Genomic DNA, 15,824 nt, shown 5'->3' with positions numbered 1-15,824 from the left:
ATTTTGCAAAGACATTTTACAGAATACCGCATGGAACTGTTATGCAAATTAGAACAAATGGGATGAACATGACGCTGGTTAAGTGGATAAGAGGGTTTACAATAAAGAGCCAAAAGGCTTTATTTCGGCAATGCAAAATTATTAAATCAAGTGAATATTAAATCCAGCATTATTTCAAAGCCGAATACAGAAACTATAAAAGTTTGATATGAAATTTAACGCCTCAGATATTGATTGGTCTAGAATTGTTACTGCAGTCTTGGAACCTCAATTATGCAAGGTAATTAATTATTATGCCCTCTTTCCACTTCCTTGGAACTCTACCAGAGCTTAAGGGAATACATTCACCAGCATTTATGAGTTCCCTAGCTGGTCGTTATGGATAGGAGTGTGGTTGCTAGACAGATATCAAAAAGTGGTGTATGGAGGAGCAGAATTGAGGCGAAAACAGGTGACTAGTGGTGTTCCTCAAAGTTCAGTGCTGGGACTGAACCTTGCGGATATAAAATTCTTTGTAAAAGAATTTTATAACCACACAATACTCAATTTTATCCATGTGAAATTGCAAGTCATTCTATCAAGTAGTTTGTTTTATACAGCTGTCTGAAGCAAAAGTGTTGTCTGTATCTCTTGAAATGGATAAAATTTGAGTGTCATGCGGTTATAAAATTCTTTGTAAAAGAGGGTTTAATGGCAAAAGAAATTCATTTGAAGTTCATAAAAGTTTATGGGCACTCTTCCTCTTCGTTTTCGACAATAAAGAAATGGGCTGCTGAGTTTAAACATGGCCGCACCAGTCTTGAAGATGATCCACGTGAAGGACATCTGAAAAGTGTAACAACACCAGAAATCAGTGATCAAGTGCACGATATGGTATTGGATGACCGTTGAGTCAAAACGTGTGAGATTGCTGAGCCTATAGGCATTTCAAACGAACGTGTAGGATATATTTTGCACGAACAATTGCAAATGAAAAGGTTTTGTGCCAGATGAGTGCCGCACTTGCTCACAGCAAATCAAAAACGCACTCATATGAAAATCTCTGAACAGTGCTTGTAGCATTTTAACAAGAATAAAACTGATTTTGTGCATCGCTTTATTACTATGGATGAGACTTGGATTCACCATTACACATCAGAATCCAAATAGCAGTCAAAACAGTGGAAAGAAGCCGGTTGTGCAGCACCAAAGATGACAAATTCGGCTCCATCAGCAGGAAAGGTCATGGCATCGGTGTTTTGGGATGCTAAAGGCATTTTGTTTATTATCTTGGAAATGGTAAAACAGTAACTTGGAAAAATTATTCTGATCTTTTAACCAGAATTAGATGAAAAAATTAATGGGAAAAGATCCAGTTTAGAAGGAAAAAAATCATCTTTCATCAAGACATGCACCTGCCCACAAAAGTATTTTGGCAATGGGAAAATTAAGCGATCTGCACTATGAATTGTTGGAACATCCAACCTATTCCCCAGATTTGGCTCCCTCTGATTTCTGTCTCTTCCCAAAACTAAAATTCTTCCTCGCTGATCAGTGTTTTTCTTCGAATCAAGAGGCAATTGCAGCTATAGAGGGGTATTTTGCAGCTCTTAGTGAGAACCACAACAGGGATGGGATAATGGCACTGGAGCATCGCCGGAATAAATGTATTAGTCTTAAGGAAGATTATGTTGAAAAATAAAAATAATTTTGAAATTATAAATTTGTTTTTTCATCGTTAGACCAAAAACTTTTCAGATTACCCTCGTAGTTATAGTAGTTCCTAGTATACACGGCATTCTTTGAATGATGGCGGCAGCCATAGCTCAAATTATGAATGGCATGTCGCTAAGTCCTCCACCATTTACAGACTACATTTTCGTGGCATACTACAAGATGTTGTGGTGTGCAGTGCTCATGATATGTACACATCCCAGCAATTGGATATGTGGCAGGTGAGAGATGGGGGAGTACATATATGTGGAAAATGTAGGAATTGGTAAGAACTTTGTGAGTTAAATACTGACCACGGTAGCTTTGCTTCAGATGGGAGAATATCAATCTAGAGAGAGATGAGTAGTGTGATAGAGGGTGAGAATAAAGAGCAAAATATAAATGAAAAAAATAAGAGTGGTGAGTGTGGAAAGTTTGAATAATTGTGAAGTTTTTCAGAGATGGTCTTAATTCTAAGGATGAATGGCGAGCAAGAGTGGGTGGGTAGCTTGCAGAGAGAGAGAGAGAGAGTGATGAGCTAAAAGAGGAAGTGGAATGTCTTGGGAATGAGTTGAGAAGTGTGAAAGATGAGATTAAGCAAATGGAAGAGAGAAATGCAAGGCGAATCAGTAGGGATGAGAGAGAGTTATGGGAATGATAGAAGAGGAGAGAATAGAAAGAGTAGGAGAGAGCTGGAAAGAAAAGAATGCAAGGGAGTACTGGAACCAGGGATAGAGAGATGCCAAGACAGCAGGTAAGTGGGGGAACACGGGAAGAAAGTGTTAGAGGGGAGAAAGAGAGAGTAAGAGATGCAGGTGAGCAATCAAGGAACAGAGTGGTGGTAAGAGGTTTATGTATGGAGACTCGATGATCTGAGGCGTGCAAGATAGAATGCAGAGGAGTGTTTGTCTGGAGGAACGATAAAAAGTGTGGCTATGGCAATTAAGTGGGGTGAAAAGGTGGATGAGATGATTGTGATGGTGGGTACGAATGACTTGAGAGGCAGTGTAAATCTGGTGGTGAGAGATCTGAGATTCATGCTTGAAGGTTGTACAGAAGAAAACTCAGAGAGGGAAAATAGTGTGTGTGTGTTGCCCAGGTATGATAATGAAGAGCTGAGGAGAAGAGCATTAATGATGAATAACATGATAGCCAGAATGTGTCCGAAGAGAGGCTTGGAATGGATGCTTGGAGGACATTTGAGAACAGAAAGGAACTGTATGCAAGAGACTGTTTGCATTTGAATGAGGAAGGATATAGGCAGTGGTGAGCTATAACGGGCTCGCCTGAGCCCTTTGTTAAATTTTTCTCAAATTTGCGAACCCCTTGTTCTTCTTGTTTACTTTTTTTTTTTTTTTTCCAAAAAAAAAAAAACATACTTTTTTGAAATATATTAAGCGACAGACTCATAAAGTAACCTAACAAAGCGATTTTATTAAATAAAATATTATAGTTACTGTTACTACCATTTTACAAATAAGAATTCACTTTTGGTAACTGCATATAAATAAATAGGACTATAAAATAATGCCCCTTGACTGGTACCATTGATTATCACTTGAAGTATAAAAACAAAAGAGAATATAACCTACTTCAATATTATTGTGTTTAGATAATGTTTATTTATTATTTATAGATTGTTTGTCATAAAAACTTCTATCGCAAACAAAATAAATTTATTTTGTTTATAAAAAATGCAGACTATTTCATATATATATATATATATATGAAATAGTCTGTGATTATAAAAGATTTTATTCTTATTATATTTTGACAGTTAAAAAATGTTTTTCTTATGTAAGATAAATTAACACAGATGATTTGTGTGCAAATATTTCATGTTTAGATCATGAAATATTTGTTTAAAAATGATCACCTTTACAGGTGATTGTCCTCTCATACTTTTTAATTGGCATTTGTACACAAGCTGTATCAATAAAAGTTTTTGTGTGAAATATGGCTTTTTTTGCTCGATGATGTGAGCCCTTTGTTAAGATTTCCATAGCTCACCACTGGATATAGTAATTTCTGTTCTCTGAATGAGTTGGAGTTTCAATACAGGGAAACTAGAATTACCATGGTGGATGGTAGCCGGGGTGGCCTCTTGTGGGAATAAGTGCTTGGGAAAAGTGGGGAAATACTTTGGATAATGCTGGGTCCAGTGGAGTCAGGAGGGAATAAGGATAGATATAAAAAAAATTGACAAGTTTATGCTTTATACTAATCCAGGAATATCCGAAATAAAGGAAATGAATTGGTGGCTCTGATAGCATCAGCCTGTCCAAAGATTATTGGGATCTCTGAGACGTGGTTGATGGAAGATGATATAATAACAGGAATAGAAGTTGCAGGGCACAGCATTTTTTGGCAGGATAGGAAGGGAAAATACGGTGATGGAGTACTGCTTATGATAAGTGATGACTTATGTCTTCTCAGAATGGAGGCTTTAGAGGGCAGCGACAGTAATGGTTTTGAAAGCATATGGTGGGAGGTAGAGATGGGCAAGACAGGATATTTAGTGAGGTGTTGCTACAAGCCAAGGAGCACAAAGAGTGAGGAGCGGGAGATGTTTAGGCAGTTGAGCTTGGCAAGTGCAAGAAGAATGATTGTTATGGGAGATTTTAACTATGGCAGTATGAATTGGGAACAGGAAAATGCATGTAATAAGGGAATGGAATTTCTAGAATTCTCGAGGGATAAATGTTTTAGGCAACATGCAATAGAAGGAGCTCGAGGTTCTAGAGTTTTGGATTTGGTGAAAGCATCAGAAGAGCTGATTATAACTGAGATGGCATCTTGTCCCCCCCAGTTGGAGAGAGTGACCATGTGGTTTTGACTTGGAATATGAATAGACATACAGGAGTATCAAAGAGAAGGGAATATATGTGGAATTATAAGGCAGGTGATTATAATAGTCTTAGATATCAACTTGGGGCAGTTCCATGGAGGGAGGAATTGGAAGGGTGAGATATCATTAGTGCTTGGGAAATTGTGAAGGAATATTTGTTAGCAGCAATAGTAAGCTGTATTCCACGAGTGAAGAAGAGGACACGATTTGGTGTAAAGCGGATTACATTATCAAATAGGAACTGCAGGTGAAAAAGAGGTTATGGAAGAGATACAAGGAAAGGAGTGGAGAGCAGATGCATGAAGAATATAAGACTGAGGCCAGGAGAGTGACTAGTATAGTAAGGAAGGCAAAACTGGAATATGAGAAGAGACTGGTCCTAAATCAAAAGAAAATCCTAGGGAATTTTTTTAGCTATGTGGCCAGTAGGAGGAGAAATGACTGTGGAAGAATGACATTGTGTGATAAAAATGGGAATAGAGTGACTGACTGATGCAGAGGACATAGTGGAGTTGTTCAATAAATACTTTATTGGAGTATTTCATGCTGGAGAAGTAGGTTTTAATACTAGAGGGATAGGGCAGGTTCAAAGTTTAGAGGTGCACAAGGAGAATGTGTGTTTCAAATACTGAATACTCTGGATGTCAATAAAGCTGTGGGGCTGGATGGAATTTTGCCATGGGTTTGAGAGAATGTGCTAAAGAACTGAGCGCTCAGTTGACCTGGCTTTTCAGTGAAAGTCTTGCTACAGGAAAGGTACCCAAGGAATGAAAAGAAGATAAGATAGTGCGATTGCATAAGGGCAGTAGCAGACTGGAAGTGTCAAATTATAGACCAGTTTGTGCTTCATCAGTAGTTGTTACGATCTTGGAGAAATTAGTGAGGGACCGTATACAGCACTGGGGAGATGAGGGTAATGTTATCTGTGAGAGTCAACATGGATTTGTGAAAGGGCGCTCTTGTTTTAGCAATATGCTAGCCTTTTATAATAAAGTTACAAGAACATTAGATGGGGGAAAGGCATATACTGCAATTTTCTTAGACTTAGCAAAGGTATTTGACAGGGTGCCACATGATAAGCTGATATTTAAGTTGCAACACATGGGTCTGGATGTCAGATTGGTCAGCTGGATTCAGGATTGGCTGTCTGATAGGTATCAGAGAGAGTTGTGTATGGTGGAGCAGTTTCAAGGGGACAGAAGGTTACAAGTGGGGTCCCACAGGGCTCAGTACTAGGACCTGTATTGTTTAACCTTTATATCAATGACATTGTCCGTAGATTGCAGAGGGATATTCAGTTGTTTGCAGATGATGTGAAGCTAGGAAGGGTTATTAGTAATAGTGCAGATGTGGCAACCCTGCAAGAGGATTTGAATAAACTGGATAGATGGGTAAATGACTGCATGTGTCACTTGAATGCAGCAGAATGTCAAGTCTTGAAGTTTGGGATGCATTGATGGGAGGCTGCACACTCAATTACAGGAGCTGTACTGGAGGAAGTAGGGAAGGCAAGATCTGGGGATGATGATTGATAGAAACCTTAAATTCAGAGAACATATTGCAAGGGTGGTGAAGGTAACCTAAGGGATTGCTGCAATACTGAGAAGGATGCTGTCCAACAGAGATAAAAGAGTTGTCATTTCATTGTATAAAGCCCTGATCAGACCATATTTGGACTGATCAGGGCTTTATACAATGTACGTTATTAAATTTGGTCCCCAGGCTTTGAAGGGAATAAATTAACTGTGGAAAGGATACAAAGATGGTTTCACAACTATACAATGTTGGTTATGAGGATTGGCTGAGGGAATGTGGTCTGCAGAGTTTGGTAGATAGAAGAAGGAGAGGTGATATGATGGATACTTTTAAACTGTTGAGAGGTAGTTACAGGGTTGACACTGGGGAGTTCTTTTGTTTGGGGGAACAGTGGGAAAAAGCGAGGACAAGGGGACATCTCTGGAAGTTATGAAAGGAAGCTGTGAGCAAGCGGGTGAGGAGCGGTTTCTTTGCATGGAGGGGTAGTTGAACTGTGAATGCATTGCCTGATAGTGTGATGAGAGCATGAACAGTCACTGAGTTCAAGAAGTGGTATGATTGATTTTGTGTTTTCTAGGAAGGACCTTCCACGATGAGTCTTTTGACTCCATGGAGGCCTGAATCATAATAGTAATAATAATGCTGGCTTTTGTATTTAGAAAAACCAGTACGTTATCAGATTCACATAGCTGTTATTACTCTCCTTAGTCTCCACTTGGCTCTGCAGTATAATATATACCCTCTTATGTCTCAAGCCACTATCCTACGAGACCATCCCTGCTACCAATCATCCATGTAATTCTAGTTTTTCTACCATGACACACTCACCTTGCTCAAAAAACAGTAGTTTCTCCAAATATCTGCATCCTTCTGTATTTAAATGCAATCCATCTCTTATAAACAGCTCCCTTCTATCTTCAAATGTACTCCATGCTTCCAAACATTCCAGACTACTCTTTCTACAGATTTTTGCAGTCATTTCATTCATCATCACTACTCTTTTCCCCTTTGCATTATCATACTGAGGTGACATATCATTATCTACCTTCTTACACATTTCTGCTATACAGTCTCTAATATCAATCTCAAATCTCCTGCTACATGATTTATACTATCTCTCAGGTCATTCATACCAACCATTACCATCATCTCAGCCATCATACCAACCATCCTTTTAATGTTTTTACCTCACTTCTTTGTCATCACCACACTGTCATTCTTGTAGGCTAGCACTCTTGCATTTTATTCTACACACTCTGAATCATTGAATCTCCATACTCTTCATGGCTTTATTCATTCTCTTTCTTCTTCACTGGCATCCCTGACCCTTTCTGTTTCCATTTTCCAATTTATTCAGATTTCTCTATTTTCCTTTCTTTTCCATTCTCTCATCTTCATCTCTCTCATGTTCTCTCACACCTACTCTCATTCTGGTTGCACTAGCTAACCTCTCTAATCTCTTAATATCTTTATTCTCCCTCTTCTACTCAGTCTTCATGCCTTCCTTTCATTTATCAGCAGTTCCATTTCTCTTTCACACATCCTGTTTTCAATTCAACAATCATTTGCATAATCACAGCTATTTATCAGACCATCTCTGCTATGGGTCAAATTAATTAATTACCAAAAGCAACTGGCTACCCGAATAAACATTATATTTGCAGTATGCAGTCAAATTGTTATGTCTTCATATAATTTGTAACTGTGTTGGTCAGTATTTAATCATTTTTCAATCATTTTGCTGTATTTACATGCAGTTTGGTCTTTACACAGACAAATATCTAAAAGTATCTATGAATCCAAAATATTGAAGTTGCCATAAATGTTATTCGACTTTTTACACAATATACTTTATACTTTTTATGTATTGTTTATTTTTTGTTGTATATATTAATTAGAATGGTGAAATCTTAAAAATAATATAACATTATCATAAATGAACTAATTAATGAAACTGTTTTAATTTGATTTTTAACTGATAATTCGCATACAGTGATAAATTATTACTTAAGTAATTTTTATTTTATTTAGTTGATAACACACAACCCATTGACTGTATTTTCTTGAGGTCCGAATATTAAATCACCATTCTACAAGAATGGCTTTTAATGAGGTAAGAAGTTATATTTATTCAGATTTTGATTAATACATTCAATTTGAAGTTTAATTATATTTTGAATTAGATAGGGAAAAATGGTGCTTAAGAAATGTCCTTTTTCTGAGGTGGGTGCTTATGGCTTTAAAATGTATATAATTTTCTGTTGACTTTGTTTTACACAAATTTAGTTTTCCAGTGACGCCCTCATCATGAAAAGTTGGAAACCTTTTTTCATCATTAGCGGTGGACTAGTGAACAAAATAGGCCCTGGAAATTACTCGAGTGGCCCACGAACCCATTATTTTATATTTATCTCTTATTTATATTTATTTCTTATTTTATCAAATCTTTTTTGCATGAGATATTGACATGATTAACATGATATGCATTTTGTTTATATGATCTCATCCCAGGAAAGGTATGTACAATTAGTATAGTAGGAGGGCTAAGGAATTTTTATCGTATTTTTGTAAAATATATTTATTATTACTTTTTTTTATCATCATTATTGGTTTCCTGATATGTACCCACATGGTGTATAACAGGATATTATGACACTACTACATGATTAAGTTTATATTATATCAACTATTTTTCTCCAAATTAGTCTATCCCTTGTGAGCATTCCAATATTATGCATTATTATTTATTTCATTTTTATAATAAAAATATTCATTGTTTTCTAATTTCTATTTTTCGTAATTTTATTTTGTCTATTTTTTCATATTTCTGAAACCCAGCTATAGAATTGAAACATGGAATTTTTTCAAGCCGCTTCAGGCCTCCAGTAAGTGGGACAGTGGTCTCACATCATGCAGTGAAATTCTTCTTCTACCAAAGATAACCACAAACATCCATGCCCACTGCAGAATTCAAACCTGCAGATTGGAGAGTAGCAAATGCTTACATTATTCAAATTATTTTTTAAAAAAATGCTTTTGATGCTAATTCATTAAGAATATCCTTTTTTATTTATTTTACCAAGGAAGTTTTCACATGACATGAAATTGTGTTATACAGTCACGATGTGATTGCATAAGACAATTTCTCACTCTCTTTAGAATGTATATTACTTTTGAGAAAGACTTCTCACAAGATACCTGGCTGAAAATAAGTTTAATACATATTCAAAGTGTTAAACTTAGTATAAGTCTTCAAAACAGGTGCCTTGTGTGCTAGTGTTGCAAATTAAATTTAGAATTTAAAATTAAAAAAAACCTGATAATTTATTTTTTAGTTTAAAACCTGATCACATACAGTTTTAGTTTTTGCAGGATGTACAATTTTCAATAGCAATTGTTTAGTAGTTTCATCACAGTTGTCACTGTCAATATTTCTTTCTGAATTTAAGGAGAACTGAACTAAAACCTGTGATAGAATGTATAATGGTTTGAGAGTGCTTGATCTAGTAATTGCATCAGAGAATTTGTCCATAACTAATATGACCACATTGCCACCGATTAGTGAGCGTGACCATATGGTCTTGACCTGAAAGGCGACTAAATGTGGAATTGTCAGTTAAAAGAAAGATATATGTGGAATTACAGGACTGGTAATTATTATTATTATTATTAAACAAGACCTCATGGAGTCAAAGACTCATCTAGGAAGTATGGTAAGTATGAGAAACTTAGGAGATTTGCTTTGATCAGTGCCATGGCATGTTAAACTGCAACGGTTGGATGTTGATAGTGCATGGGAACAATGATTAGAAATTAAAGAATTTTTATACAGTAATATTTCCCACAAATGACAATAACTCCGGGCTGTCAGATTTGTTTAAATTTGGTTAGGGTGGCCTCATAGTTCACTTTGCATAAACAAGAAATCCACTTTTGTAAAAGCTTTTTTTCCCCACAATATAGTAGTGTGTATTTGATTGTGATAGCACATTCAGCTACATTAGATTGCTCAGATTCATGCTATTGGATATAAATTTTATCTCCCTCATCACAGATGACTGCTGATCTACGAGGGTGTGCTGAAAAGTTGTGATAATCACCATGAAGGAATTGTGGTAGAACCATGTAACTTACACGTTATTCTGTGTATTCCCAATGAAGTGTTATACACATGTTACGACACTGCTGAATCATTTGCAATCCTCTGAGAGAAAAAAAAAGTTTTTCCTTTTTTGCACAAACCAGTCCTCAGCTGCAGATATGACTTCATCATCTTTGGTAAATTTTATTGTTTTCAAGTGTTTCTTTAAATCTGGGAATAGGAAATAGTCAGATGGGGGCCATGTCTAGCGAATAGGGTGGGTGAGGCAGACATTGAATGTCCAAGTTGTGTATTGTCTGTTGGGTTTCATGAGGAGGTGTATTGTTCTGCAAAAGCAACATAGCTCTGCTCTGTTTCCTGCAGTGTTTTTCCTTCTATACTGCCTTCATTTTCTTCAGAGCTGTTGAATAAACTGCTGATATCACAGTTTCACCTTTTTTGAAATACTTGGTAAGGATTACACCATCCATATCCCAAAGGACAATGACAAGAACCTTCCCTGCTGACTTTTGGGTTCGGAACTTCTTTGACCTTGGAGAACCTTTGTGTCTCCACTACACTGACTGTTGTTTGGTCTCTGGGTCATAGTAATGAAGCCATGTTTCAATAACACTCACAATATGAGCCAAAAATTTGCAACTGATTTCTCAAAATGACCCAAAATCCCTTGAGATGGCAGCACACATTCTCTCTTTTGGTCGGCATTCAGACATTTGGAGAATCTACTTTATTAAAAGCTTTTGCATGTCCAGATGTTGGTGAATAATGACTCCAACTTGTTCCCTAGATATCCCAGAGTCTTTACAATTTTTTTTTTGGCTGGCATTCATCTATCATCAGAGATCATGACATACACTGCATTGATGTTTTTAAGTGTGATCACTGTGGAAGGTCTTCTTAACCTGGAGGCATCTTTTCTCAGAATGCCCAGTATTAAACTTGGCTTCCCATCTGGAAACTATTGAATTTTGCAGAATTTTCTTGCAGCACACACAAAAAAACTTGATGAGCGTCTGCACCTCTGTGTCTTCGAATTTCTTCAAAACCTCTGACATGTATTCTTATATATCATAAAAGAAAAAGAAAAAATTATTATAATATGATGAAACATGGAGGTTAAAGGATTTTAAGATATGTTCTTTCTTGTGGTTATATCAGTTACTTCGATATCAATTTTGTTCTAGGTATTTATCAGAACATTTCAGCTCCCTCCCTCGTATCAGACTATCCAAAGTATGAGTCTTGTCAGGAAGATTTCTACCTTCCTTTCCTCACCTAAAGACAACTTTCCAGGTATCTAGATCCCTTGTCCCTCCTCCTCATCATCATATTCCTGACATGTACCCTCAAGGGGTGTACAGGATATGATAGTACTACATGAAAAATTTACATCATTACTAACTTCCTACCTACAATTTTCCTCCAAATCAGTCTGTTACTTGTCAAGACTCCAACATTATCAGATCTTATATTTCTATTGTCTAAGGCACTTTGTACCGTATCAATCCACCTATATCTTGGTCTTCCTCTGGGTCGTTTTGCTGCCAACCTGGCAGAGAACACTTGTTTTGCTAATCTTTCTTCGCCCATTCTGTTTAAGTGACCATACCACCTGAGATTAGCTCTGCTAACGCATTTCTGGATGCTGACAATTTCAAGTTCTTTTCTAATATCCTCGTTTTAATATGATATTTGCATTGATACCATTTGTTCACTCCTCTAATCTTTCTCAGGACTCTCATATCTGCAGTCTCTAGCCTTTGGTCAAGTGTTTTACTTCTGATTCATAAGTTAAAACTGGTTTGAACACTGTCTCGTATACAGCTAATTTAGTGTTCTGACTAATTTCTCTCTTATTCCATATAAATTTATTTAGTTGACTTCCTACCATACCAGCTTATGGTTTGATTCTGTTGTCTATTTTCATATTTAACATACCATCTTCACTAAAAATCGTGCCTAAGTAGCTGAAATGTTTTACTTGTTTCACAGGTTCTCCGTTCACAATGCAGTTGACATTTTCAACGATTCTGCCTATTTTCATTGGCTTTGTCTTTTTATTGCTGACCTTCATACCATATCTATTACAACAGTTATTCAATTTAGTCAGAGAATCTTGCAGACTTGTAGCGGATTTATTTAGAAGTGTAACATCGTCCGCATAAAGCAAAGAGCTGACATTAAAATCTCCAATTTTGATATCATGTTTAATACCACTTTCCTTCATAATGTGATCCATATAGATAATGAATAACAGTGGGGATAATGTACATCCTTGTCTCACACCAGATTTAACATTAAACCATTTTCCTGTACTTCCTTCAATTCTAACTGCTAGTGAGAATTACAGAGGTATTTCCCTACTGAGTGTTCCTGGCAAGATCTATGCAAGTATACTTGAGAAACGGTTGAGAAAAATTGTGGAAGAAAAGCTTGGTGAAGAACAAGCTGGATTCAGGCCAAATAGAGGCTGTCAGGATCAGATCTTCACTTTACGACAAATAGTCGAGAAAGCATGGGAATATAACAAAGATCTGTATTTAAGTTTTGTCGATTTGGAAAAGGCATATGACAAGGTGCCAAGAGAGAAGCTATTCAATACGCTGCAGTCATATGGTGTCAATGGGGCATTATATCAAGCAATACTTAGTCTTTATTTGAGTTGTGAGTCAGCAGTTAGAATTGAAGGAAGTACAGTAAGATGGTTTAATGTTAAATCTGGTGTGAGACAAGGATGTACATTATCCCCTCTGTTATTCATTATCTATATGAATCACATTATGAAGGAATGTGGTATTAAACCTGATATCAAAATTGGAGATGTTAATGTCAGCTCTTTGCTTTATGCGGATGATGTTATACTTCTAAATAAATCCGCTACAAGTCTGCAAGATTCTCTGACTAAATTGAATAGCTGTTGTAATAGATATGGTATGAAGGTCAGCAATAAAAAGACAAAGACAATGAAAATAGGCAGAATCATTGAAAATGTCAACTGTGTTGTGAATGGAGAACCTGTGGAACAAGTAAAACATTTCAGCTACTTAGGCACAATTTTTACTGAAGATGGTAAACTAAATATAGAAATAGACAACAGAATCAGCAAAGCTGGTATCATGGGAAGTCAATTGAATAAATTCATATGGAATAAGAAAGAAATTAGTCGGAACACTAAATTAGCTGTATACAAGACTGTGTTCAAACCAATTTTAACTTATGGATCTGAGAGCTGGGTCAGAAGTAAAACATTTGACCAAAGACTAGAGACCGCAGATATGAGAGTCCTGAGAAAGATTAGAGGCGTGAACAGATGGCATCAATGGCAATATCATATTAAAAATGAGGATATTAGGAAAGAACTTGACATTGTCAGCATCCAGGAATGCGTTAGCAGAGCTAATCTCAGATGGTATGGTCACTTAAATAGAATGGGAGAGGAAAGATTAGCAAAACAAGTGTTCTCTGCCAGGTTGGCAGGAAAACGACCCAGAGGAAGACCAAGATATAGGTGGATTGATACGGTACAAAGTGCTTTAGACGATAGAAATATAAGATCTGATAATGTTGGAGTCTTGACAAGTAACAGACTGATTTGGAGGAAAATTGTAGATAGGAAGTTAGTAATGATGTAATTTTTTCGTGTAGTACTGTCATATCCTGTACACCCCTTGAGGGTACATGGCAGGAATTTGATGATGATGATGATGATGAACTTACAACTCAAATAAAGACTTACTACCCATATAACTGTAGCGTATTGAATAGCTTCTCTCTTGGCACCTTGTCATATGCCTTTTCCAGATCGACTTAAATACAGATCTTTGTTATATTCCCATGCTTTCTCAACTATTTGTCGTAAAGTGAAGATCTGATCCTGACAGCCTTTATTTGGGCATGAATCCAGCTTGTTCTCACCAAGCTTTTCTTCCACAATTCTTCTCAACCATTTCTCAAGTATGCTTGCATAGATCTTGCTAGGAACACTCAGTAGGGAAATACCGCTGTAATTCTCACATTCAATTTTATTTCCCTTTTTTATATATGGGTACTATTAGAGCTCTACTCCAATCATCGGGAATTCGTCCCTCTGTCCAGACTTTCTGAGCTATGCAGTGCAGCCACTGTAAGACTTTTATACCACCATTCTTCAGCATTTCTGGTCGAATATCATCTATTCCTGCTGCCTTTCCTTTCCACATTTCAAGCGTTTGATGGCTTTTTTCTACTTCAAGTATGGATATGTATTCCTGACTGTATGCCTGTTGAATGTTTTTTACCACTGTGCTGTCACTGCTTGTTTCATTTAGCAATTTTTCGAAGTAATTACTCCATACTTCAAGGATATCTTTTTCTCCCGTTATCATGTCATCTTAATCATCTCTAACTCCTTTTACAGCAATCTTTCCTCTATTTCTAAGCTTCTTCAACAACCTCCAGAATATCTTACTACCTTCTTGATATTTATTTTCTATGTTCTTGCCCAAGTCCTCCCATGACTTTTATTTAGCTAGTTTTACACAGTGTTTCGCTTTCTTACATTTGTCTCTGTATTCTCTAAGAGCAAAAGCTGACTTATCTGCCAGGAACTTTTGATATACTTTCTTCTTTTCCTTCACTGCCTCTTTAACTTCCGCCACCATGTCCACCATGGAGTTTGATTTTTCTATCCTTACAGACAACTTCACCACATACCTCTCTAGCTGAATCAATCAGTGTTTTCTTCAAGGCTTGCCACTAAATCTCCAAGGTTTGGTTCCTGTTCTCAAATGCTTTCATTTTTTCTTCAAATAATCTTTGTGTATTTTAGTGTACAGTTCAAATCTGAGAGCTGCTCATTTAGTATGCTAGCTTAGCATTTTTAATTTTCTCTAACACTTCGGCTTTATTCTTAACAATTGTACCAACTGTTCTACGAGGTATGCCTAGATTGTAGTCTGTATCAGTTATGCATGACCCTCACCAAGTTTGATTAGTTGTAGCTTTTCTTGCAAATTGAAAAGCATATGGCTTCTTTTAGCTGTATCACTACACTTAAGTGTCATTATAATCACAAATATAAGTATGAATACTGCATTATAGGCATAAATATAAGAGACGTATCGCGGATGACTTCTATAAACACGTGTTGATTGAGAAATGAAGCACGTGGAGGGTCGGCGAAACATGGCGAAAAACGGGTGACTACTGTGTGTATGTATCTATAAATATATATATAGATATATGTCTGTTAGACTTTGTTCAACAAACGAAAACTAATGTGCACCTGTATGCATTCCTCCAAATGCCATTAAGAAGAGGACAGCTTTTTTTTTTTTTGACAGTCCATTTCAGAGACTCTCCAGCCATTGTCTCATATACGTTCAGTTTCTGCATACAAATAGCCGCCCAACACATCCTTTTAGAGTATTGGGAGGCTGTTTAGATCACTATGATTTATGGAACCTTGAAGTGGCTTGAAAAGTTTCATTTTTAGCCTCTAAAGCAGGAGATCCCAGATTATAGAAACCTCTAACCTACGGTACTGATGTACACAGGTCTACAACTAACTATATGTGGGTCTGGGAGTCGCAAAGAAATAATACAGGTTGAAATTATTCGAAGTTGATTTTGGATTGTCGATATTTCTCTTGCTTACATAGAACTATC

At 36.6% G+C, this 15,824-nt stretch overlaps 1 protein-coding gene across 1 annotated transcript in view; it reads left to right on the top strand.

Annotated features, from left to right (window-relative positions):
- LOC150100811 (serine/threonine-protein kinase svkA-like) overlaps positions 1 to 15,824 on the top strand; it is a 230,343-nt gene that overhangs the window by 25,067 nt on the left and 189,452 nt on the right. The window contains exon 2 of the mRNA XM_090401906.1: positions 8,108 to 8,189. Within this exon, the coding sequence (XP_090258032.1) occupies positions 8,175 to 8,189 (15 nt within the window). The 5' untranslated portion in view covers positions 8,108 to 8,174. The remainder of the gene's footprint in view (positions 1 to 8,107; positions 8,190 to 15,824) is intronic.

The sequence above is a fragment of the Typopeltis vanoorti genome, chromosome 12 (genome assembly GCF_054136105.1).
Source record: "Typopeltis vanoorti isolate ZY-2024b chromosome 12, IOZ_Tvanoo_1.0, whole genome shotgun sequence".
Classification (NCBI taxonomy): domain Eukaryota; kingdom Metazoa; phylum Arthropoda; class Arachnida; order Uropygi; family Thelyphonidae; genus Typopeltis; species Typopeltis vanoorti.
Note: the sequence above shows the minus strand (reverse complement) of the source record. Positions and strands in the feature narration are given on the sequence as shown.